Here is a 26,353-nt window from a genome sequence, read left to right as displayed (position 1 = left end):
TGTTGGTGTGACCTCCACGGACAAGACATATTCTGTTGGATTTGCTTTTTGGGAATGTGAGAAAGAAGATAACTTTACATGGGCTTTGGGAATATGTAATACTTTGTTGGTTGATCAAAAGAATATGCCTAGTGTCATCGTTACCGACCGAGATAATGCTCTGATGAATGCGGTCTTCCCGATATCAACTGCATTACTTTGTCGGTATCACATAACATGTAATGAGAGAACTAAGCTCAAACTCGCGGTTGACACAAAAGAAAGAAAGGATGACAACGGAAACATCATCAAAGCCGGTGTTGTGGTGGACAAGAAAATGGCCGCATGGAGGGAGATTTTAGATGCACGTTCCGAAGAAATGTATACCATGAAAGTGGTACAATTCCGGACATTGTGTGTTTCTTTGAATACTTTTTTTCATTACGTCGAAAGTACTATCCTTGAAAAATTAAAAGAAAAAGTTGTTTGTGCTTGGACGGACCGAGTTAGATATCTTGGTTGCACTACAACTAACCGAGTTGAATCCGCACACGCGGCGTTGAAGAAATGGTTGGGTGATAGCAAGGGGGATTTGTGTAGGGGATGAGACACAGTGAACCAAATGCTCCAAAATCAACATAATGAAATTCAAACAACGTTTGGTCGGAGCAAGACAATTGTGGAACACCGGTTTAAGGGAAAAAATCAATACTCGCAATTGATTTACAACATATCCCGAGTGGGATTGAATTTTATTTTTCATGAAGCAAAGCGGGCGGAGACAACCAGTCCGAATAGTTCAAAATGTGGGTGCACAATTAGAAAAACCTACGGGCTTCCATGTACTTGTATACTTTTTAAAAAGATGAAGTTGAATTCCCCGATACGCATGGATGAAGTGATCGATCATTGGAAAAAGCTCTGTTTTGATGATTTCGAACTGACAAAAAAGGGTGAATCCAAAATTACCATCTCCGACGAGTTGGAAGAGATAATGGATAAGTTTTCTAAAGCATATGACACCATGAAATTGCACATAAAGGAACAATTGCGAAAAATTGGGTTTCCAAAAACCACCGATTTTAAACGTCCATCTCAACTACTTGTATACTTTTTAAAAAGATGAAGTTGAATTCCCCGATACACATGGATGAAGTGATCGATCATTGGAAAAAGCTCTGTTTTGATGATTTCGAACTGACAAAAAAGGGTGAATCCAAAATTACCATCTCTGACGAGTTGGAAGAGATAATGGGTAAGTTTTCTAAAGCAGATGACACCATGAAATTGTACATAAAAGAACAATTGCGAAAAATTGCGTTTCCAGAAACCACCGATTTGAAACCTCCATCTCAACTGGTTAAAACCAAAGGTGCGCCTAAAAAACCGAAAAGCACCCAACATGACATATCAACTAAACGAGATCCTTCTTATTGTGAATATGCTGATGCATTGATTCCGAATTCACCCACACCAAAGTACAGGTGTAGTGATAACAAAGGAGCACGTATTTTGAAGCTGCCTCGCACACCTTCGATTAAAAAACCTCTGATGATCTACATTGAAGAGATGCTGCTATTTACGCACAAATATATTGATAATATAGTTGATGTGGGTACCGATGGTAATTGTGGATATCGGGCCGTTGCCGGTTTACTCGAAAAAGGAGAAGAAAATCTCACTCTTATTCGACGGACACTTATTTCGGAGTTGACTTTGCATAGGGACATCTATGGCTGAGTTTATGAGAAACAAGAAAACTTTGATAAAATTCATGATTCCCTTGTCCCATCACTAACTGATCACGCACCGGTTTTAAAATGGATGTCATTCCCCGTTATGGGCCATCTTATAGCAAGTGCGTACGACCGGGTGTGTGTCGATTTGACGAGATTTGGATTTTCGGAGACATTTTTTCCGCTTCATAGTCGCCCAAATTTGGACGCGTCCGGACACATCATTTCTATCGGGTATCTAAGATCGCGCCACTTTGTGCAAGTTTTTTTTGAAATCGGGGTGTCCTATTCCGGCCACTTCTTATCAGTGGACGACACATCATATAAAAGAGGCAGACGCTTGGCCGAATCCTTTTTTTGAAAGAATGGCGGAGTTCGAAAAAATGATGAAGCAAGAGCGGGAGGAAAATAGAGAGAGGTCGAAGAACTTACCGATTTTAGATTTAAGCGCCAACGGATCATTTGGAGCATTTTAGATTAGACCAGATCTTTTTTGTTTGTAATGACCGGGTGTGTGTCATTTTTTGTATGTATTATCGTCTAGAATGTAAAATCAAACCGATTCAATACATATATAATATACCTATATTTAATGTTGTCAATGTTTATGTCATTCTCATTTACTTGTTGTCATTTGGTTCAATTTGTGGAATTTGACAAAACAGGTTGCACATAACAAAATGCTTTTTTCTGTTCTGTCTCTACTTAATTCGGAAGTGCACTTCTGAAAATTTAATGCTTCAGGGCTTATTTCAAAAATGCATTTCCGAAACATCCACTGATTGCAAGATAAGGTTTGTCGGGTCATTATTACTCCAAGAAGTCTATAAATAATGCACCTATACATTTTCATAAACATCAAGCCACAAACAACAATGACACAAACCTACCCCCATCTTGCTTTTGTATACTTCAGCAGTGGTTACCCGATGTCGTTCCAATTTAAGTTCTCGCGCGACACGCCATTCGCAGAATTGATATCGTCGCTTAACTCTCTCTTGTAATACCCGAAAAATCGGAAGGTTGTCAAGCTTGAGTACCACTCGCCTTCACTTGACGAGAGGGAGATGTCCAGTTCATCCCATTTGAAGTCAAGAACGACGAAGATTTAACGGTTATGTGGACAACTTTCGACCGATTTTCTTCGAAGGGTCTGATCGAGTTGGATGCGAAACTTCAAAGATCGGGAGCCGACGTTATCAAAATGTTGACCCATCCTTAACTACTTGTGTTTAACAATATGTAACTTTAATTTCATGTTGATCTATCTTTGTAATTTCTATTATTTATGATAAATCGGAGCTTTGTTCATTTGTTTTTTGTTTTCTGCATCAGACAATATTTCAGAAATGCATCTCCGAAATAGGTGTCTTTGGAGATGCATTTTTTAAAACACCTTCTTTTTTTTTTTTCTGAAAAAAAGGTGATTTCGGAGATGCATTTCTGAAAGCACTTTTTTTTTCCTGAAAAAAGGTGATTTCGGAGGTGCATTTTCGAAAACACCTTTTTTTAGGTATTTTCAAAAGTGCACATCCGAAATCACCTCTTTTTCAGAAAAAGGTGCATTCAGAGATACTATTCCGAAATATAGGGGCATTTTTTGAAATCGCCGCGGATTCCTAAGAAGGTAGGGGTGGATAAAGAAATTATCTTAAAGAAAACAGTCATCCGGACTCTTTATTGGGCTTAACTCTTGGCCTATTTTTAGGGAATTGCTTCTCCCACACTAAATCATGGGAAACAACCTATGAAAATTCTAAAATACCTTTGAGAATTAGAAAGTGCATTTTTAGACATACAATTTTCACATCAAAAGACATTTGACAAATTGCCACCTTTGTATGTTAGTGACAATTCTGGAAGTGTATTCCATAATTGTCAAATAGGAAATTTAATAAAACGAGATCTTGCATGTTCTTCTTCTTCATGATCATATACCATTTTTCTTCCAAAACCCTTCAAAAACATTTCATTGTCAATCAACTTTTGCACTCCAAAACATTATTCTTGTGTTTTATTACATCAAAAAGAATAAGAACAAAAGTATAGTTTAAGGTAAAGTTCATTTATTTCCTTCCACATTGCTTACATTAATCTGAGTCTAAAACTTGTATATATATAAGTCTCTCATCACATATTTTTAACAAAATCACATCAAACCAGAATGAACATATATTGACATGTTGCATTTTTCTAATTCAACGACGCGAATGCCTCACTTGAATTTAGGATCACATAGTACACCTCTCTTGTAGATTTGAAATCCATATTGGAGAATCTCTTACAATACTCAGACAATCGAAGAGTTGTGAAACTCGAGTACCATTCACCCTCGATTGACAACTAAGGAAAGATTCAGTTTAACAAGTTTGAGCCGAAGACAAATGAATATTTGATGGTTATGTGGAGTATATTTCACTGTTACAAAACAAAAGGTTCGATTGAACTGGAAGCAAAGATTGCGAGATTTACCAAAGATATTCTGAAGATGTTGAAACATCCTATTTGATGATGAAATTTATTGTTCGATTTATGTTAACGATTATCTATGTAATTTTTTTGTTTTTTATGTATGTAATAATAATTATCAAGGTTCATTTATCTCTATTTCTGCACCTGTTTTGTTTCTTCATTTCTTCTTGGTTCAATGGATTCTAGAAATATACCTTTGTAAGGTATATAGAGATGCATTTCTTGATTATATTTTGTCATAGAATTAGGGTCCGTGTTTATTCAAGACATGTTTCGTAGTAGGCATGGTTCATAGTATAAGTTATTATGTATGTCCAAAACACATAAAGACGAGACATGTAAATATGAAATGTTTAGCAATATTAAGTGGTCCACAAGTCTCCAAAGCACGAGGCATGTAAGAGTGGGGTGTTTGAGACCAGCTTCTTGTGTGGTGAGGATTCAACACACTACTTCTTTGAGCTTAAAAGTGACAAGCTTAAACCTTGCTGAACACAACATCTTTTTTGGAGTTATAGGGTAATTCAATTAATTTTTATCTTGTTTCGTTTTGTTTTCCTATTAGTCAAGGGAATTAACATGGAAAACTCCATTTAAAAAAATACTCCCACCATTCTCTTTTATAAGCAAATTTTGACACTTTAAATTCATTGAATAAATGATGTATTTGGACTTTATATAGACTAGATACATCAATTATTCAATAAATCTACAAAGTTAAAATTTGCTTATAAAAGAAAATGGAGGGAGTATTAGTTATGAATCCACATTTTGAGCGGCATTAAGGCACACTAACAATGCTTGGTATTCTCATGCCTCTGTGAGACATGTGTTACCTAGGTTATGTTATTTAGATCATAGATCTTCATGTATGAAGAGGTATCTTCTTGCGATTATTAGGTTTCCTAATGGATTAGCGACGACACCATTTAAAAACCATTCATATTTGAACTCCGTAATTGATTATTTGATTTGCATAATCAATTATGAGCATTAAAAATTCCATGGATGCTTTCCACTTTTGAGCCACATTTTGTCATATAAATAGAAAGTTCTTTTCTCATTTCATTCACACTAGAAGACATATTTTTAATACTTCTTCTTCTTCTCTCTCTCTCTCTCTCTCTCTCTCTCTCTCTCTCTCTCATTTCTTCACTATTTCCTTAGTGCTTTGGGAGTAAATTTTTTACTAGTGAGGTGTTTTGGTTCTGCCGTGGGGTATTGTTGCAACATCTCTCTTGTGAGAAGGTTGTTTTGGTTCTGATTTAAGCCAATCAAAAAGCTCTTGTTTGGTTGGTGAAGTAATCCTGGTAAAACCTCTGTTTGTTTTTTGATACCAACCTATTAAAATCCCGTGAGTGGTTTGTAAGCTTAGTCATGTGTTAAAACTCTTTTTTTGTTAGAGATTGTCTTGGTGTTAGAATCTCATGTTTTATTGGGAGGTATTTGTAGTTAAAAATCCTATTTTTTGGAGAATATCTATTGTAAATCTTCGGTCTCTTTGTAAGTAGGTTTGTGGGCTAAATCTGGAAAAATCTCACATTATAGTGGAAACTCTCAAGAAAAAATCTTGGGGAGAGAAGTGGCCAAATGATTAGACCGAACCTCTATAAATCTTCGATGTATCCTTATCTTCCCTTATCTCTTTACATTCCAGCCATTTATTTACTCCCGCTGTATTTATTTCTTTCTACTATGTTTTTCCTTATTACACCGTTGATTTCTTGTTTGTTTTACAAACTTATTTTAAACTCTCATTTTATCAAAGATCTTTTATTTGAACAACATTTTTCAAATCCAAATGATTCACCTCCTTCTTAGGTTTGGGGTCACTTGTCCAACAATATGAAGGGTGACATATCATAAGACTTGTACACGCTCACTAGAGAATCAAACTAGTGATCCCTTAAAAGGCTGAAGGATAGTGTCGCTCATCTTCAATCCTTCAAAAGCATCATAGCAGAGCTCATCGATCAAACTTCAGAGATCATCGATACTCTTTTGACGTTCCATTCACGAATCTAGAGGTTAATTACCACAAGACCATCCTCATGGGGGACGACCCCCTTTGCATCCCTGCTAGAGAAATTGATTTTTGGTGTCAGAGTGGCTCTTTTCAGTGGTGGCACATTACTATTTTGCATCACTTGTCTGTCACACTTCTTTCAGGATGAGCTGGACTCTCCCCCCTACAAAACCTCCAACAATTGTGTTTAACGTGCGGGCTCATGCCCGTCCTAGACACTTCGACTCCTTCCGGGATAGGGAGTTCTTCTCCAGGTTTCTCTTTATGGCGAGACCCTCCTTTCTACTTTTTGAGAATTTCCTTGAACATATCTTTGTAGTTTACCTTCTTGAATTAACTTTTCGATTTTTCATTTGAAATTGTGATAGTCATCAGTGTGATAAGCCCGTATACTACGGTACTTACACCTCGGATAACTTCCCATGGAATCTCCCCGGGAAGCGTGAGGCTCTGGAATGATTTTAGCATTGTAAACATCTTTCAAAATTCATTCCCTCCCTATATTGAGTGTCGTGAAGCGCTCAAGGGGCTTTAGAGCGGGTTTGAAAATAAATTTTCACGAATCTATATTGTATTCTTATTTTTCCTGTGCCTAAATGTTTCCGGTTTACCACCTCGCTCATTCGCTTCTCTGGTCATTTTTTTGCTATTACTCTCTTCTCTATTGACGTAGCATTCAAACATAGCCATGATTTCTTCCATCGAAGATATCGACTTCTGTGTTAGAGACTCATTAATGTGTCCCACCTTCAATCCATTTTGGAACGCCCTTACAAATATCTCTTGGTTTGGATGAACAACCTGGATAGTTTACTCGTTGAAGCACGCCAAGTATTCTTCTAGAGTCTCAGAATAACCTTGGAGAATGTTGGAAAGGCTCATGGTTGAGACTTTCATGTGTTTTCTAGCCGATAAGTGTTGATAAAGAACCTCGGGAGACTCATGTACTTCCGGAGGCTCACTTTCTTCAGTTTTCCCGCTATCAGTTTACATTTTAGGAAATAATATGCTCCGTTGATGGCCATTTGCGTGTTGATTTCAATAATGTGCCATCGAGGGTCACTTTTATTGTCGAGCATCATTAGAGAAGGTGATTTGAAGTTGTTTCGGGACCTGTGCGTCCCAAATCTCCGCTGATTAAGAGATCCCTTGGGTTTTCTTGATTGTCAATTATATGTTACATTTGTTGTGGTTATAGATCACACACATTTTCTTGAAATGTTATGTTTTGGCGATGCAATTCTTCCTTAAAGGTAAGCATAATCGCTATGGAAGCTCCATCATTATTGTTGTTATGGTTACTATTGGTTGCAACCCTTGTCATCATGAAATAAGGTCAAACTGTTGTTGGAATGAGGGAGAGTTACCCATGTCAGTTTTACCAAGTCACATAGTGGGCGCCAAATATACGTAAAGTACATTAGTTTGTTAAATTTACCGGTGCTAAGCCAATAAATGTCATAATGTTTCTCTGAGTTAGAAGAGTATGAAAAATGTGTGTCTTGTGCTTAATGATTGGTGGTTTTTCTAAAACCTTCTATGCCATGAGTTTTATGTAGATTTAACTGTCATTAAGGCATATGTCTCCTGACCTAGCTGAAAGCAATAAATAGAGTTAAGTCTCATGTTTCCCGAGGTAGGATTTTAAAGATTTTAAGCGCTCTATCTATACATATAATCGATAATCATCAAGAGCGAGTTGTATTCAGTCTCAGACCGACCTTCTCAACTGATCCATTAAGAGTGATTCAGGCTAACCCTTTCCCGTGAATAAGTTAAGTCAAGACAAGTTACTCTCTATTTTGGTATAAACCTAACCCATAGAAACCAAAATGTATATTATCTCTCAAGCATTATACCAAAGAGACTAAATGCTTTAAAGAAAGAGAGAATCTAAAATGTACGCTGTCCCTTAGACATAAGACCGTTTAGGGAAAAGACCAGAATATACATCAACATATTTGTGTATTTTATTTTATTTTATTTTCTATTTAATTTAATTTATATTTATAATTATATATAAGAGACATTAGAAGAATGTTGTCAAAATTAAAAAGAAAAAGAAACTGGAAATTTCAAAGACAAAAAAAAAACCAAATCCTCCTCTCCCAAATACATCCACACATTCGATTGCCATTATCTTATCCGTCAGATAAGAGGTGATCGTGCTCCTCTCACCTCAATCCTATCAGTATCTCACCCTTCTTCTCCACCAATCACAACACAAACAAAACACCCTCATTTCATTTCACTAACCACAGTCACACTACTTTCTTCTTCTTCTTCTTCTTTCCTTCTTTCCACTCCAACAATGGCGTCTCTACAACACACCACCGCTTCACTCCGCTCCAAACACATCCCCAAAACCACAAACACCCTCACCCGAAAACCCATCCTCAACCTCTCCCTTCCCACCTTCATCTCCCCCAAACTCAAACTCTCCCTCACCAAAACCCGCCGCTCCACCGGCGGAGTCCTCGGAGTCAGAATGTCCTCCCCCGTCGCCGCCAGCTACGCAGCCGCCTTAGCCGACTTAGCAAAATCCAACAACAGCCTCGACGCCACAACCGCAGACATCGAGAAAATCGAAGAACTTTTCTCTGACCCCAAGGTGCTCGACTATTTCTCCAGCCCAATAGTCGAAGACTCCACCAAAACCAAACTCTTAACAGAGTTCGCCACCACATCAGGCCTCTCACCACACACACAAAACTTCCTTAACATCCTGATCGAATCCAAGAGGATCGACATCGTCCTCGACATTGCTAAGGAATTTGAACTTGTGTTCAATACTCTAACTGATACCGTGCCTGTGGTTGTGACTTCCGTTGTGAAGCTGGAGTCGGAGCATTTGGCTCAGATTGCAAAACAGATTCAGAAGCTTACTGGGGCTAAGAAAGTGAGGACTAAAACCGTTCTTGATCCAAGTTTGGTGGCTGGTTTTACTGTCAGTTATGGGAATTCTGGCTCTAAGTTTATTGATATGAGTGTTAAGAAGAAACTTGAGGAAATTGCTGCTCAACTTGATTTGGGTGATATCAAACTTGCTGCATGAGCATTCTTTGTGCTTCCTGTCAATTTGGTTTACTCAAATTGTAATTTTTTTTGGGTTATAACTATATTTATGTATCTATGTATGAATCCTCAAGTGTGTACAACTTTCTTACAAAAATAATATTAATCTGCCTTCATTTTTCTTATATAAAGGGTAGCTGTAGCTTTGAAACTCAGACATAAATACTCAGAAGTGGAGAGTTACGGATTCAAATCCTAGCTCAAAGATGTCAACTTTCTCAAAATTCTTTTAGCTAGAGTTCTAAACAGAAAATTATCATTCTAGTTAGGGGTGATCGTATCCGAACCAATCCAAAAGGAAAACCGCAAACCGAACCAATCCAAACCGAAAACCGCAAAAACCGCGTTTGGTTTGGATGATTTTTGGGCCTAACCGCACGGTTCGGTTCGGTTTGCGGTTTTCATTTCACAAAACCGAACCAAACCGAACCGAACCGCATATTTAACTAAACTTTTTAATTTCTATAATTAATTTATTATATTTCTAATCCAATTGCAATACTGTACACTCACGTCACGTGACTCACTATTCCTTCATTCTTCCTTCTTATTCAACATTTCAACTTCATTCTCTGATTTCTCTCTCACTCATTCTAGAGAAGCATTTGGTGTATATGTAGTACTGATAATATTTAGTCATGAAGTTGTAATGTTGTATTAATATTTAGAACTGAAGTTATCTGATACTTGTATATGTAATATGTAGTTTATTAGTTAGTATGTAGTTTATTAGTATGAAAAACTGTATATAGTATGTAGTATGTAGTATGAATAACTGAAGTTATATTAGTAATTTAGTATGTAGTATATGTAAAATACATAGTATGATACTGTAAAATGCATGATACACTTATATGGTAGTAATTTTGGTGTAAAATACATGTATGGAGGAATGAATTGTTTTGGTGTAATTAGTATGAAAAATTTCTTTTTAATGGTACTCTAATATATGTATGTAAGAATGAATTATTTTTTTTTATTTCATTAAATTTTTATTTTATGGTGTAAACCGCAGCCCACCGAACCGATCCTAACCGCATTGGTTTGGTTTAGATGACTTTTTAAAAATTAACCGAACCAAACCGAACCGCATGCATTTTTATCTCGCGGTTAGGATGACTTTTATGCTCAAAACCGAACAAAACCGCACCGCGAACACCCCTAATTCTAGTCTCTAAATGAACAATTTTTATTTGTGATCGTAAGGGGAGCCATCCTCAAATTTAAGCAATATTTTAGGATTCTAGTCACTTAAGTTATAGAAACGGGTTAATTTAGTCAGTTTTCGAAATTTAACACTTGGGGTATGTTTGGATTGATGGAATATGATGGAATGGAATGGAGTGAAGTGGTATTTAATCAGATTCCATTGTTTGGATATATAAATAATGGATGGAGTGGAATGGAATATGATGGAATCCATTCCATCCTATTCCATCATATTCTTCAATTTTCATTCCACCCAATTTGGGGTGTAAGCAATGGAAAGAACTAAACTATTCTATTCCGCTCCGTCAAACTATAAAATATAGACAAACAATGAAATGGAATCTCAATACCATTCCGCTCCGCTCCACTCCATTCCATTATATTCCATTCCGCTCCGTTCTAGTCCATCAATCCAAACATAGCCTTGGGTTTTAGAAAGTTTTAACATCTTTTTTTGTCATTGCGATTGGATTTTATTTTGATTTTTTAACTTTAAAAAAATTTCTTGAGTCCCTTAACTATATTAAATTGAAAACGGAAAGATTAATCTTTTACGTTCATTGTGATAGTTAAATTCAATCAATAAGATTATGCAGCATTGGCGTGGAATGTCACATTATTTAAACCAATTTTGTGATTGATTTAACGACAAAAATTGACTTTGTTGCTCACATTTAAATGAAAATGATTAATGTGATGCATTTTGAAAAATTAAAGGGATCAAATGATTTTTATTTAAAGTTATAACACTAAAATTAATCCAGAATACAAGATAAGATACGAGATGAAAATGAATATTGAACTTTTAAAAATACTAATAGTATGAGCAATTTATTTAAATTGTTTATATATGTATTTGTTAAAAAGTACATATGTGTGTGGTATTTTTATGTGGGCAGTGGATATACTTAGATGCCTTAGTAAATGATGGTGATTAGAGCTTTCCCGCGACAACGAGACGTTCAGTTTGGTGATGTTTAAGCGTTATGTTTAGGGTGTAATGATATGTCTCTTTTCCGTTTAGGGAAGAAATACTTATAGAAGTTCTTGAGCGTATGATTTCTTTGAGAATAATAACCACCCACTTAATTAATGGGGGGCTATTGAATCCCTACTTCTTAGGAGAACGTGAATTAGTTATTGACTCTGACTTCTCCCTAATCAAAAAATATCTTTTCCCACATTTTTCATACCTGAGCTAGTGAGAGGCACTTAGGGCTAGGCGATTCCTAACAAAGGACGATGTCATCGCCCCTCTTGGGACTACAATCCTTCTGCCTTTACTAGATCCTTTACAAATAAATACATATATATACAAATAAATACATCACTATGATGTACAAAAAATGAACTTGATTGATCAAGTTGAGGATCTGCAGAATTAGAAGTTCCCGCAATGATGGAATTTCGTGGAACCATGAATGCAAAAATGAATTACTCTCAAATCGAGAGACTCATGATACCATATTGAAAAATTGAAAATAAGAGAAAATTTGAAATAATTAGCTCAACATTTATTAAGGAAGAAGTTACAAATTAGAATATAGTTTTATACTAGTTCTAAGCGTAGTACATCATAAGCTTTCTAAGCCTAATTACATACAATCATAACTAAGTGCTATAAGTATGAAGCTCTGACCCGACAATTAGAATACGCATTCCTGCACCAGACACTTATCAGACTCCGACACGCATATGACACGTATTAGACACATTTTTGAAGTGTCTAACGAAAAAAATAAATTGAAACGCAACGGACACAGATATGACACATTATTTCATATAACGCACACACCAACCCCTCAAATTCTCAGAATTAAAAAAAAAGTTTTTTTTACCTTTCATATTTCACTTTTCCACTATAAAAACAACTCGTATTCCTTGTTTTTTCTCATCTTCTCTTTTTGTTTGTTTTCATATTCGCCGCATGCCAGTATTCCATCGTCACCACCACCGCTATTCCATTCTTTTCCGATACTCATTCATTTTCTTTCTTTATTATTTGTCTCTGTTTCTGTCTCCTGTTGTTAATTACATATGCCAGCGACAGAGCTTCACTCATGTTATTATTTGTAAACTGTCTCTTTTCTTTGTTTATGTTTCATGTTAATTACAGAAATATTATATGTTAATTAGATTTGTTATATATTATTTGTCTATATTTCACTCATGTTATATGTTAATTACATAATAACATATAACATATAACTTATCTTTGGATGAGGCAGACTTAGAAGTCGATTTTTTTAATGTGGAGTGACTATGATATGATTTGTATCATTTTATTTTAGATAATTTTTCTTAATTGAAAGTACTCAATTTAAGTTTTTTTATTGAAAGTACTAAGTTTAAAATAAACACAACTTTTGGTTCTCATTTTAGACTCTTCATAAATTATGCTCATAAATTACATTATTTTATTAATATATAAAATATATATAACTGTGTCTGTGTCCTATGTCTTTTACATTAGTGGTGTCCTCGTATTCGTGTCCTGTGTCCGAGTCTGTCCGAGTCTGAGCTTCATAGGCTGTTACTGATTTTTAATAGTTGTTACAAGCTTTTACAATTGATTTCTTAAGCTTTGGCTGAGATTGCTTGTGATGCAAGCTATTTGAGATCATCATGCTCCTTTTTCATATGATGTACTAACTTGTCTTTTAAGTCTTGATCCCTATTTTCTTTGTAATTCAACAATTAGAAATTAGTTACTAGTTAATTAAATTAGTTACTAGTTAATTAAATTAGTCAATAACAACTAACTACTAGTTCATTATGATTGTTGATAAAAGTTAGTACATTAGATCTTGTAGTTCCTTTATTTTTGTGTTGATAAATTCAAGCCTTTGTATTATACTTTTGTTAGTCAATCAGTAAATAATTCTTGTATTTTTATATACATGAATTCATTTCCTCTACATTACCTTATTCGATTCATTCCACTCGTCATAAAACAACACTGATATATTATTTTCATAACCATTGAAGTGCTAGTACAATACACAACATGTTCATTTTTTGGTAGAAAAATGCAACATCAACCTAAACCTCACTAGTGTGGATACTTTATTGTAATAGGAGTCCCAACACTATGTTTTCCATCAGTCCAAATCAACTTCCCAAAGACATAATCAGAGGTATACTTACTTTGTGGCTTTAAGGTGAATGTAACCTTGAACTCTATTTTTTCACCCTTATTCTTAAAGTTTAACACACTAGGCTCAACTCTGATTAGAAATTCCGGGGGTGCCTCGATCGTCACTGTATACTTACTTGGAAACCCAACATTGGTTACCGTACGAGTAACACTCAAAGACTGTCCGATTTTAAAGTCAGAAATTGTGATCGATGGATAATTGAAATCTGCTAAACTGAAAGATTTTGGGCAAGTGTAAGGTTTTCCGTAGAATGTTTTAAGTTGAGAACTATTGTATCCACGGCCACATAAATAGTTCAAATAATCAGTAATATTCAGGTCATATACAAGTCCAGGGTCCACTGCATGATTAGGTTGAATGAGCCCTGAACCATATGCAAAAGAAGTTGCATTGTCTAGTGATGAATCCAATATAGGCCCTCCTATGTTGTTTTTTGTTGTTGCTGAAATATATATATAAGTTTATAAGTAAAAAAGCATAACAAAATGAACTCGACGATCTTATATATAATTTGATTACCTGTGGTCATGATTGCTGACTTGATAGCAGCTGGACTCCAATCAGGATGAACAGATTTAACTAGTCCAACAAGTCCGGCAACATGAGGACATGACATTGAAGTGCCTGACATAGTTAGAAATACACCGCCGGTATAAGCAGCAATTATGTTGACGGCTGGTGCAATGATGTCAGGCTGAAATATAAAACAAAATTTACAATTTTAGTGATTTTAAGAAAATCTTAAGAAAGAGTGATTGGTAGTTATCTCAAGTAAGAATAACCAAAAACCTTAAGGATTGAAGGGTCAAGGTTGTTTGGGCCTCTTGATGAAAAAGTAGCTACATAAGGAGCTGACTTTATACCCAACTGTGTTTTAGCTTTAGTTATGTAAGCCATAGGAAACCTACACAGTATATGTAAGAAATGTAAAATTCTATATGTGTGAGTATTCAGTAATACAAAGTTTAATCAAAACCATAATTAGAATACTTACTTTGTCTGATTGATGTAATTAAGAATGTTAGAGCCATCTTCTAAGTTAACATTTGAAGATGGAATCACTTGAGCATCAGCTAAAAGATCATTGGTTGAAAAACCAGCATTATTAACCAAAATGACTCCGATAGCACCTACACTAGAAGCTACTCCATCTTTGTTAACTCTATCTTTTCCACTTCGGCGACAGACCAATATTTTTCCTTTCGCCTTTTTCGGATCCAGAGTTCCATTTTCGCAAAGTTGACTACAAAATAGACATAGACATATATATTATAAAAGATCAATCACAATCACATGCACTGTGCAAGAGTTATTTGAGAAGGTTAACACATTCTTACGCATCTATGCCGGATACACCAAGACTTGCATCTGCACCAGTTATCAAAGGATATAATTTGTTAGGTGGTAATTCAGACGGCGAAAGGCTAGCTCCCTTGTATATTTTCTTGTCACCAAGAATAACAGAATTTGCGAACTCTCTATCAATCGTGCTTCCAGCAACGGTAAGAATCCATGGTTCGACGTTGGTTACAGACCCGAAATTAGGTCCTTCATTTCCTCCTGAAGCAACAACAACGATGTTGTTGGCTATTGCGTGGAACGAACCTATGGAAATACCACTTTCAAAAAACTCTTGTGGATAAGTTCCTCCCAAGGACACGGAAAGCAAATCAACACCGTCACTTATGGCAGCTTCAAAACCAGCCAAAATATCAGCATCGAAACATCCATCCCAACAGACCTTATAGGCTGCAACTCTTGCTTTTGGTGATCCACCGCTCGCCGTTCCATTTCCATGCCCAAATACATTAACTCCGGAAACAAAATTACCTCCCGCAGTTGATAAAGTATGCGTGCCATGACCTTCAGTGTCGCGCGCACTATGAAAGGTTACATTTGCCGCTGCACCGAAACGTGCCTGATAGCCTTTGTAAAAATATTTTGCTCCAATAAGTTTCCTACAAATATATCAAATCTTGTATCTTCAGTTGAGTTAGATCATGAAATACAATAAAATGGTAGTACTAGAAATTATTGAGAGTAAAAGACCTGTTGCAATAAAATTGATCATGATTTCCTTTAGAAACTTGACAAATTCCTTTCCACTTTTTTGGAATTGGCCCATACCCTTCATCACTAAAACTCTTGGATTCCGGCCAAACACCTATCATAAGTCACAATATTAATAAAAGTTATTTTGAGGCACAGCAGATTAAAAATTCAACAAGTAATATTATTATTATTAAAAAATACAATTAATTCATATTTTATTACCATGATCCAAATTTCCAATAATAATGTCTTCACCCAATGATTTTTTCCACACTGAATCGTTAGTAAATCCACCGTCCCTCTCTAACCCAAGGAAATTCCAGGATCGTGTCGTGTGTAGTTCATATCTTTTATTTAAAAATATTGATACAACATTTGGATTCTCTACATTCATAAAAAAAAAATAATACATAGCACCAATTAGAAAATTAGAGTAAAACAACATTTTGTTTTATGCAAGATAAGTCCATGAATTAACATATAACTACATACTTGCAACTTTAGCTGCTTCATCTTCATCAAGTATTGCAGCAAAGCCATTAATATATCTATTGTAAGAGTAAAATATTGCTTCTTTGGCCTTGTTAATACTGTGTATGAAAAAAAAAAAACTATCATCGTTTCATAATTAACCATACTAATTTATTTGCTTAATTTTAAGGTTGAATAAATGCATACCTTCCGACGTAAGATCCAAGTAAATCATAGTGAGAATTTGTGACAAATTGAGAATCAAATGAAGAAGGATTTGAACCGTAAGAATGTGATCCTAAGTATACAATATAGGACTGTGACGAAAAAACACGAATAATCGATTATTAGACCATACTGTTAAACATTCAAATATGAAAATCAGATTAGTTAAGTGAACATGTTATCATGAGAAAGAGATTTTGTAAGCAGAAAACAAAAAGACAATTTAATGAATAATGAAAAATTGAGACAAATCTTGCCTGTTTTATTGCAAGGGTATGTTGCTGTAGAAAAACAAAAAGAAAAAGCGACATTAACATGAGACAAATGGATGATGTCATTTTTCTCTAAAGAATGGTATTTGTTTTGCAAAATAAATACTATCAGTGATATGTATATGTCTGATTTCCTAACTTTTATAATGTAGTTCTGTGTTTGTTTTCAACTCAATCTCATTCGAGAAACCACTGTGAGTTTGTAATGAAGTCAACTATTATGGTATTATTTATTCTATCCATTTATGTTAAATAAATAAATAAAATAAAATTGATTTTTTTTAAGGTAAGAAATATGTAAAAGTAAAACAAAGTCTATTTACAAATAATGTGCTACCCCTCTTTTTATTACAAGTTATTTTGATATTATAGATAGTAAGAAATATATTTAATTTGTATAAAAAATAAATTATAATTAATTTTATATAATTTTTTTAAATTATTGAATTATAAAAATTAACAATTTATCTATATTAATATATAAATATAAATAAATGTTGTGGTCATAGATTGAACTTTAGACTAGCTAAGCTATCTCATCAACCGCTATTTTTTTTTTTAAATTAATGATATTGTAGCGGCGTAAAAATTGGACTAAGTCATTGATTGACTTAATTTATATTTTAGTGAAAGTCGCTTCTGCGCTTTATTGTTTTCAAAGAAAATGGGAAAAAATGCGAAATAAAATCCAAAGAAATTTTTAAAACAAAACTAATAAAACAAACAGAGTTCTAGATACGGGGATTGATTATGAGAAGGGAAGATATTAGCACCATAAACATCTACGGTACTCCCACAGGTAAGTATATTACTTGTGCTTTTTGAGTTCTTGGTACGGAGTTACGGGGGATTTGAATAGTTTTTATTCAAGTTTAATTTTAACCGATATGTGTAGAGCGATGGAGGGATATGTTGCAATCAAACGTGGTATTTCTCAAAAGTAAGTATATTACTTGTGTTTTTTAAGATTATATTATATGTGTTAATAGTGATATGAATATATGAAAATTATTTGTATTGGTGAAAACAACCCGACAACTATTATTGTGAATACTATGTTATAAAATATATGCTTCATATTGTCTCCGGAGGTATTACACAAGGATGGATGAAGAATAAAGTATTAACTTAATATATATATATATATATATATATATATATATATATATATATATATATATATATATATATATATATATATATATGATGCTTAATATTGATTTTAAATCGTATAGTTGTTATTAAAAGTTCTCAGTTCTCATAATAACCAAAGTTCTCATTTGATACGTACCCTATATATATATATATATATATATATATATATATATATATATATATATATATATATATATATATATATATATATATATATATATATTAAGTTAATACTTTATTCTTCATCCATCCTTTTTATTATATATTAAGTTAATACTTTATCCTTTTTATTTATATGTTTCTAATAAATTAATAGGCTTTTTTTACCTTTTAATTAAACTTTTCACTTATTTTTTAAAACATTTTTTTATAAAAGCAACTTTTTAACAAATTTACTTAAAAAAATATTACATATATTTATAAATAAATGTATAAAATAAACCATCAAGAATTGCAATTACTAGAATTAACTAAAAAAAGAGTGAGTTTTGGAGGAGGGACGGACTTTGGCGGACAACGGGGTTTGGCGGGCGGATATGGCGAGGGTCGGGTTTTGGTGAGGCGAACTTTGACGAACAGCGGATTTAAAATTCCAACCCAACCCACCATTTTTTGGCGGGTGCACAGGCCGGCCCGACGGACCACAAGCCGTTTTGCCACCTCATCTTTTATGGGGCGAAATTGCACCAATACTTTTCTATGTTAAGTTTATGTGAGTATGTTATTATGTTTATGAAAACTTTAAGCAATTTTAATTTATGTTAGCTATAAATTTATTTTATAATAAATTGTTAAGTCTAAAAAACTTTATGCTATGTTAAGATAATATTAAAAGTTAGTTAGCTTTGAAATGAGTTATGGCTAATTAATAAACCAAAAATAAAATTATTGATAATTTTAAAAAATGATTCCACCCCTACCCATATAGGTTATTTTGCAATGTTTGATGGGATTCTTAATATTATGTCGGAGTTTTAAAAATTGTAAGTCTATATAGGGTCTATTTGGTGTATTATATTAAGCGAATATAATATATTTTTTCTTTAAAATAAATCATAATTTTTATACCAATTTTTTCTTAGTATTAAAATTATTTTTCATCAAATAATGTTTACTAATAATTTTAAACAAATCAAAATTTTTATAATAATATAAAATCATATTCTATTCACTTATTATTATTATTATTATTATTAATGTTTCTTAAAAATTTATAATTTTTAATATTTATTAATATACAAACTTATTTTTATTTTTTTAACATTAAACACATTTTTCTATTTATTATGTAAATAAATTTATATTTTATTTACTTAAAATAAGAAAAGGTTTTTTTTACTAAGAATCTTGATTTTTTAAGAAATATTTAGAATCACGTTTTTTATATAATTGAAGTTTGATTTAATTGTTACAAGATTAGGAGAGATTTTATTAATTTTATGAGAAAAAGAATAAATTATAATTTGATAAAATTAAAATTATTAATTACAGAAAATAGAATAAAACTACTTTAAGTAAAAATCATGAGTCACTAATGAAACATTTTTAACCATTGGATTAAAATAAAATCAAAGGTTATTAATGAGTGTAACTATACATATTGGTGTAATTTGATCCCTCCTCATATATATATATATATATATATATATATATATATATATATATATATATATATATATATATATATATATATATATATATATATATATATATATATATATATATATATATATATATATATATATATATATATATATATATATATGGGGACGACTCAAGTGAGAACACTTGGTTATTATGAGAAATGAGAACAATAAATCACGACAATTAAATTTTGATTTTGTTGATTTTAATAACAACTTGCCACTACACCACTTAACAACTATTGTTATATTTTCTATTTAAACATATATACATATAGTTTTTTATAAATATATTATATTTCAAACAATAAAAATATGAAAATTTTAGTAAAAATTTAAATTTAAAAGAGAATTAAAATCTTTAAAAAAATTTGAAAGGAAATAGTAAAATAATAGAGGATTAAAAATAAAAAAAGAAAACAAAAAATATTAGTGACCGAAATTTCGGTCTCTAATTTATATATATAAATTAAATTGAATATAAAAATATTTTTTGTGACCGATTTAGTGACCACTTAAAATTGGCTCATGAATATTAAATTTTGGTGGCTAATTCGGTCACTATAGGGACCAAAATTTCGGTCACAAAATATTGGTCTCTAAATCGGTGGCTGATTTAATTTAGTGACCGATTTAGTGACTTCTTAAAATTTGCTCATGAATATAAAATTTTGGTGGCTAATTCGGTCACTACAGTGACCAAAATTTTTCGGTCACTAAATCGGTCACTAAAAGCGAATTTTTTAGTAGTGTATATATATATATATATATATATATATATATATATATATATATATATATATATATATATATATATATATATATATATATATATATATATATATATATATATATATATATATATATATTATATATATATATATATATATATATGAGGAGGGATATATTTACTCCAAAAGTAAGTTATTATAACTTATTCTTGGAGTCAATATAACCCTCCTCTATATATATATATATATATATATATATATATATATATATATATATATATATATATATATATATATATATATATATATATATATATATATATAAAAGATCAAATTACACCAATTAATTATACAAAGTAAAAGTATTGCACTTATTTACGACCTTTGATTCATTCAAAATATAATGGCTAATAAAACACCAACTTAATAAAATATTTCCTTTTTTATATGTCCAATCATCCCTTATATATCTATCTAATCAATTCATGTGTTAATAAAATATTATTTTTCTCTCACATGTTAATCAATTCCATATATATTTACATGTACTTTCATATAAAAATAACAAATAACACATAAGTCAACTCTTACAAAAATTAATTTAATTATTTTTTAATTAAAATAGCACTACTAAACTCTTTTCAATTAACGGTTCTATTTATATTATTACACTAGAAATTTGTTATCAAATTGATGTTAATGGATTTTTTTTTATTCTTAAACTAATATCTTATTATTTTCTTCAATTTTATTTAAATTAAATTTTAATCCTATTCACTTAAATTAAAGGATAAATTAATAAATATTAAAATTCATGTTTTTATATATTAATAAGAGTCACGTTTTTTATTTATCAGGAGGAAAATTTAGTCTTCTCCGACTTTTGATGAATTTAGCTTAATTTATTTCATTATAATACAACACACTTTATAGAAAATAAAAAATTATTTTTATTTAAGAATTGGAAGAATTTTTTTTTATTTTCTTTAAATTCTATTACATTATATTAGTTTAATTAAAATAATAAAATTAAAATTATTTAAAAGTGGGAGAAGACAAATTTTTCTATTTTAAATTTTAGTGAAAAAAATTATATTTTATTCACTTAAAATACACTATGAAATTTATTAGTTTTTAAATATAGAGTGAAAACTCATTTTGGTCCCTCACAAAAATTACTTAACCCAAATTAGTCCCTAAAAAAAAGGACACGATATAATCCCTTACAAAATTTAACCTGACCATATTAGTCCTTCTGTTAATATTTTTTCCAAATCGGTTTTTTTCATACTTTTAAACCGTAACTAGACTGCCATGTTGGCTTTTAATTTTTATTTTTCATTTTTTATATACAAAATTATTTTTTGATTATAATTTTATTTTTAAACAATTCTAATTTAATAATATCCAAAAAGTCAAGATTATTTCTTATAAGAAATCGAACCCAAGACTTTTAAACAATATATTAAATCTTTACTACTAGGCCAGATGCATTCATGACAAATAATTTTCAAGATTTTTAATAATATTAAATAATTTTAAATTTAAAACAAAAATTACAAAATTTGTACAAATGAGTCTCGAACCTAAATCCTATAAATGATAATCACTTTACAACTAGACAAATCAATTTTTATTATAAATATTTTTAATGATAAATACTTAACTTAATAATTAGAACAAATATTTACTTATTTTAAATAACACACAAATAAATATTTACTTCTCTCTGGTCGTGGCCGGGCGCGAAGTTTGGCGGTTACGACTCCTCTGGCGAGCGTTCGTGTGTTCTCAACCTCGTCGCATACTCAATCAACTGACACAGTCAACCAGAGAGAGAACTCGATCCCAATTAGCAAGCAAAACCCTAACTCTACTACACCATTGGCTACAATAGTGGAGGAGAAAATTGAGGAAGTGGTTGTGGAGAAGAAAGTTCGACCTTGGGTGGAAGCCATTAAAGGTAATCGGCTACCCTCAACTCGTAAGAATATTGAATACACCCCCTAGGGTTGTGAATGGGGAAATTGAGGTTAGCATATAAGAGAGTGATGTTGTATCTGAAATCCAATTCTGGGAAAATGCTGTTGTTATGTATGTCATAGGAGCCAACCTGTCTATGAATGCTATCAAATCGTTCATTAGTAATGTCTAGAACTGTCTCGATGCCGCAAATTTATTACAATGAGGAGGGGTATTTCATCATTAGATTCCAAAGCCATGAGGACAAGGAGATGGTGCTATGCCGAGGACCGTATACGATCCATCGAAAGCTGATGTTCATCCATGAATGGTCTGCAGATTTCACTATGAAGGAGGATATGATACGAATTGTGCTAATTTGGGTAACATTCCCACAATTACCTCTGGCGTATTGGGGGGAGAAAGGCCTAGGCAAAGTGGCAAGCGCTATTGGGAAGCCTTTGATGCCGAATGAATGCACTGATAAGAAACTCAGGATATCTTATGCTAGAATGCTTATTGAAGTGGACATCACAAAGGAACTTAAGGAATGCATTAGGATTCGTGGCCCAACAGGAGCTAGTATTACACAAAGGGTGAAGTATGAGTGGAAGCCCTTCTGTAAGCAGTGCAATGTAGTTGGACACAAATGTAAGGAGAAACAGGCTGTGGTGAAGAAGGTTTTGACTGCCAAAGTGGATCATATCCCACAGGCTACAGAATCTATCCCAAAACCTATAATACAGGAAGCACCATGGACTGTGGTGAGGAAAAGTATGAAGGGCAAGGAGATTCTCATAGAAGGAACTAGTGCCACTCAAGAGGAGATTAACATAAACTGCCAAAATGGATTTGATGTGTTATAGGTTGAGGATGGGGGTGATCAGACCTACCCCGTTCCATGATCCTAGCCTGGAATGTTAGGGGCTTGAATAAACGGGCTAGGCATATGGAGATTAAAGCCCATCTCCAACAGTTCCAGTTGCCTTGCATAGCTCTACTAGAAACATGAGTGAATGAGAATAATACTACCAAAATAAGGGATGTGTTTGGGAATCATTGGTCTTGGGTGGACAATTATGCTTATCATCCTAATGGGAGGATTTGGATAATGTGGCTTGCTTCAAGACTGCAGCTCTCTTTAGAAGTTTGTACTGATAAACTTATCCATTGTAGGATCCAAAGACCTAATGGTGACATAATATGGCTGACAACCATTTATGCACATAATCAACTTAAAAAAAGACTTGCTATATGGAATGACCTAAGAAGACTGGCTCAGAATATGCAGAACCCTTGGCTGGTGATTGGTGACTTCAATAATGTGCTCACCATAAATGACAGAATTGGAGGTAATAGAGTCAAGGATTCTGAATTTAAAGACATGGAGGATATGGTGGCAGAGAGTGGCTTACATGTTCATGATACTAGTGGCAGTCATTTCACATGGTCAAATGGTGTGGTTTATTCCAGGATTGACCATGCCTTGTGTAATATTAGCTGGTTCCTGAAGTTCCCTGAGAGTGAGGTGAAGATTCTTAATGCTCATATTTCAGATCATCACCCTATGAAAATGGATTTGAAGGATCAACAAACTTTGACAAGGCCTCAAGCCCATTTCAAATTTATGAAACACAGTACCACTAACCCTTTGTTTTTGCACTGTGTAACAGAAAACTGGAATGTTATGGTTGAAGGTACTCCTATGTACAAAGTGTGGTGGAAACTTAAAAGATTACAGCCTCATATGAGACATCTTGCCAAAAATATGTCTGAAGGAATGAAAGACTTGGAGAATAATAGAGAGAAGCTCAAACAAGCTGAAATCCTTTTAGCCTCTAATCTCACCAACAAGCAGTATGTAACAGAGGTGAAGAGATAGAAGGGGGAGATCCTTAATGCCATGGAGACTGAGGAGAAGATTCTTAGTCAAAGGGCCAAGGTGAATTGGTTGAATCTAGGGGATGGAAATAACTCCTATTTCCATGCCATTATTAGAGGGAAGAACAAAGCTACTGGTATTCATTCTCTGGAAGATCATGAAGGGAGAATTATGACTGAAGCTAAAGACATAGAGGCTGAAGTGTTGAGATTCTACACAGAGCTTGTTGGCACTAACAACAATTCACTCATGCTTACTGACATATATGCTATGAGAAAGGGAGCCCAACTGCAACATCATCATGCTGAGTCTCTAACTGCTCCTGTTTCAGACCTTGAGATCCTCAGTGCCTTGAAGAGTATTGGGGAGAACAAAGATCCAGGTATAGATGGCTACACCTCTAAGTATTTTAAAACTTCTTGGCCTGTTATTGGTAGTGATATTAGAGCTGCTGTTAATGAGTTCTTTAATTGCAATAGAATGTATAAAGCTATAAACTGTGCTTTAGTCACTCTCATTCTCAAATCCCCTGATGCAAAAAATATGAAAGACATTAGGCCTATTGCTTGCTGCACCACCTTGTACAAATTGATTTCAAAAATTCTGACCAATAGGCTTAGTAAAGTGATAGATAATGTGGTAGACTACAACCAATTTGCATTCATTACTGGTAAAGTGATACAGGATAACATTATCATTGCCCAAGAGATAATTAGAGGCTATACTAGAAAAAATATCTCCCCTAGGTGCACTATCCAACTAGATATTCAGAAAGCATATGATACTTTGGAATGGCAGGCCCCTGAGGATATCATGAGAGAAATGAGTTTTCCCCAAAAATTCATAAATTGGATTATGATCTGTGTCAAGACTGTATCTTATAGATACAATATTAATGGACACTATAGTGATTACCTTCCATTAAAGACGGGCCTTAGACAAGGTGACCCAATCTCTCCCATGTTGTTTGTGATAGCCATGGAATATCTCCATAGGTGCTTAAGAAAGCTGCAGCAAAACCCTGCTTTTAAGTTTCACCCTAAATGTGACAAACTAGGCATTGTCAATATTTGCTTTGCCGATGATTTAATGCTATTTACAAGAGGTGATGAAGTTTCCGTTACCCTGTTGATGAGAATTTTCACGGATTTCTCTGCAGCAACTGGTTTAAAAGCTTGCCCTACTAAATGCAAAGTGTATTTTGGGGGTGTGACTGATGAAGTTCAACAGAAAATTCTGGATGCCACTAGTTTTGCAGTTGGAACCCTGCCTTTCAAATACTTAGGGGTTCCTCTAGTGAGTAGGAAACTAACTGTCTCTCTGTGCAGGCCTTTAATTGATAGGATTGTGTCTAAAATTAATCACTGGACAACTCGGTTATTGAGCTATGCAGGTAAGCAACAATTGGAAAGAATTGTTCTTTTTGCCATCACTAACTATTGGCTGCAGGTTTTTCCTATGCCTAAGTGTGTTATAAAACACATTGAGGCGGTGTGTAGAAGTTTCATTTGGAGTGGTGGGGCTGAGATCACTAGAAAAGCACCTGTTGCTTGGGACAAGATGTGTGAACCCAAGAATTCCGGAGGTTTGAACATGACTTCTCTTAGTGAATGGAATATGGCTACTTTGGGCAAGCTGACATGGAATATCCAAGCAAAGGCTGACAAGTTATGGGTGAAATGGGTCAACATATACTATCTCAAAAACCAAGATGGTTTGGCAAGCTAGAGTTGGAGACTCAAGCTTGATTAAGAGTCTATGCACATGCAGGGATCTGATTTCACACACCAGTCATTGGGCAGAAGCTGTGCAGAATGGGGGCTACAATACCACTAAGATGTACCACTGCCTTAGGGGTGAGAAAGCAATTGTCCCATGGAGGAAAATCATGTATAAGAATTTGGCAAGGCCAAGATCTAAATTCCACTTGTGGCTGGCTATGATGGGCAGGGTTAGCACCAAAATTCGAATTCAAAAATTTGGTATTATTACTGACCTTTTATGTGCTTTCTGTACAGAACAAGAAACTCTTGACCACTTGTATTTTGGCTGCAAATGGACAAGCAATATTTGGACTAGCATTTTACAGTGGGTGGGATACCATAGGAGTCTTGAACCGTGGCATCAGGAACAACTCTGGCTAATCTCAGAAGCATCAAAGAAAGGATGGAGAAGACACATTTTGAAAATTGCTGTAGCAGAATGCCTATATGCTATTTGGTATAATAGGAATTCTGTTATTTTTAGAAAGGAAAAACTTGATGATCAGATTGTAGAAAAAGTTAAGTTTATTGTCTATACTAGG

At 33.4% G+C, this 26,353-nt stretch overlaps 2 protein-coding genes across 2 annotated transcripts; one reads left to right on the top strand and one right to left on the bottom strand.

The window, feature by feature from the left end:
• Positions 1-8,313: 8,313 nt before the first annotated feature.
• On the top strand, positions 8,314-9,419 carry LOC131637041 (ATP synthase delta chain, chloroplastic). The gene has a single exon (XM_058907609.1). It carries the CDS (start codon positions 8,525-8,527, stop codon positions 9,266-9,268), a length of 744 nt encoding a protein of 247 aa, XP_058763592.1. The 5' UTR covers positions 8,314-8,524; the 3' UTR covers positions 9,269-9,419.
• A 4,073-nt stretch (positions 9,420-13,492) lies between these two features.
• On the bottom strand, positions 13,493-16,747 carry LOC131605692 (subtilisin-like protease SBT5.3). Its single transcript, XM_058878023.1, has 10 exons — positions 16,661-16,747; positions 16,386-16,495; positions 16,200-16,297; positions 15,930-16,091; positions 15,705-15,819; positions 14,993-15,613; positions 14,650-14,898; positions 14,445-14,559; positions 14,175-14,349; positions 13,493-14,097 (listed from the first exon to the last, which is right to left on the bottom strand). Exons 1-10 carry the CDS (start codon positions 16,739-16,741, stop codon positions 13,550-13,552), a joined length of 2,274 nt encoding a protein of 757 aa, XP_058734006.1. The 5' UTR covers positions 16,742-16,747; the 3' UTR covers positions 13,493-13,549.
• Between the last annotated feature and the right edge of the window lie 9,606 nt (positions 16,748-26,353).

This window comes from Vicia villosa, linkage group LG1 (genome assembly GCF_029867415.1).
Source record: "Vicia villosa cultivar HV-30 ecotype Madison, WI linkage group LG1, Vvil1.0, whole genome shotgun sequence".
NCBI classification, from domain to species: Eukaryota; Viridiplantae; Streptophyta; class Magnoliopsida; order Fabales; family Fabaceae; genus Vicia; species Vicia villosa.
Note: the sequence above shows the minus strand (reverse complement) of the source record. Positions and strands in the feature narration are given on the sequence as shown.

Coding starts and splice junctions, on each gene's coding strand:
- LOC131637041 (XM_058907609.1), top strand. CDS start 8,525: ATGGCGTCTCTACAACACACCACCGCTTCACTCCGCTCCAAACACATC.
- LOC131605692 (XM_058878023.1), bottom strand. CDS start 16,741: ATGACATCATCCATTTGTCTCATGTTAATGTCGCTTTTTCTTTTTGTT. Junction 14,899..14,992: donor GGTGTATCCGGCATAGATGC/GTAAGAATGTGT, acceptor TCTATTTTGTAG/TCAACTTTGCGAAAATGGAA. Junction 14,560..14,649: donor AATTACATCAATCAGACAAA/GTAAGTATTCTA, acceptor TATACTGTGTAG/GTTTCCTATGGCTTACATAA.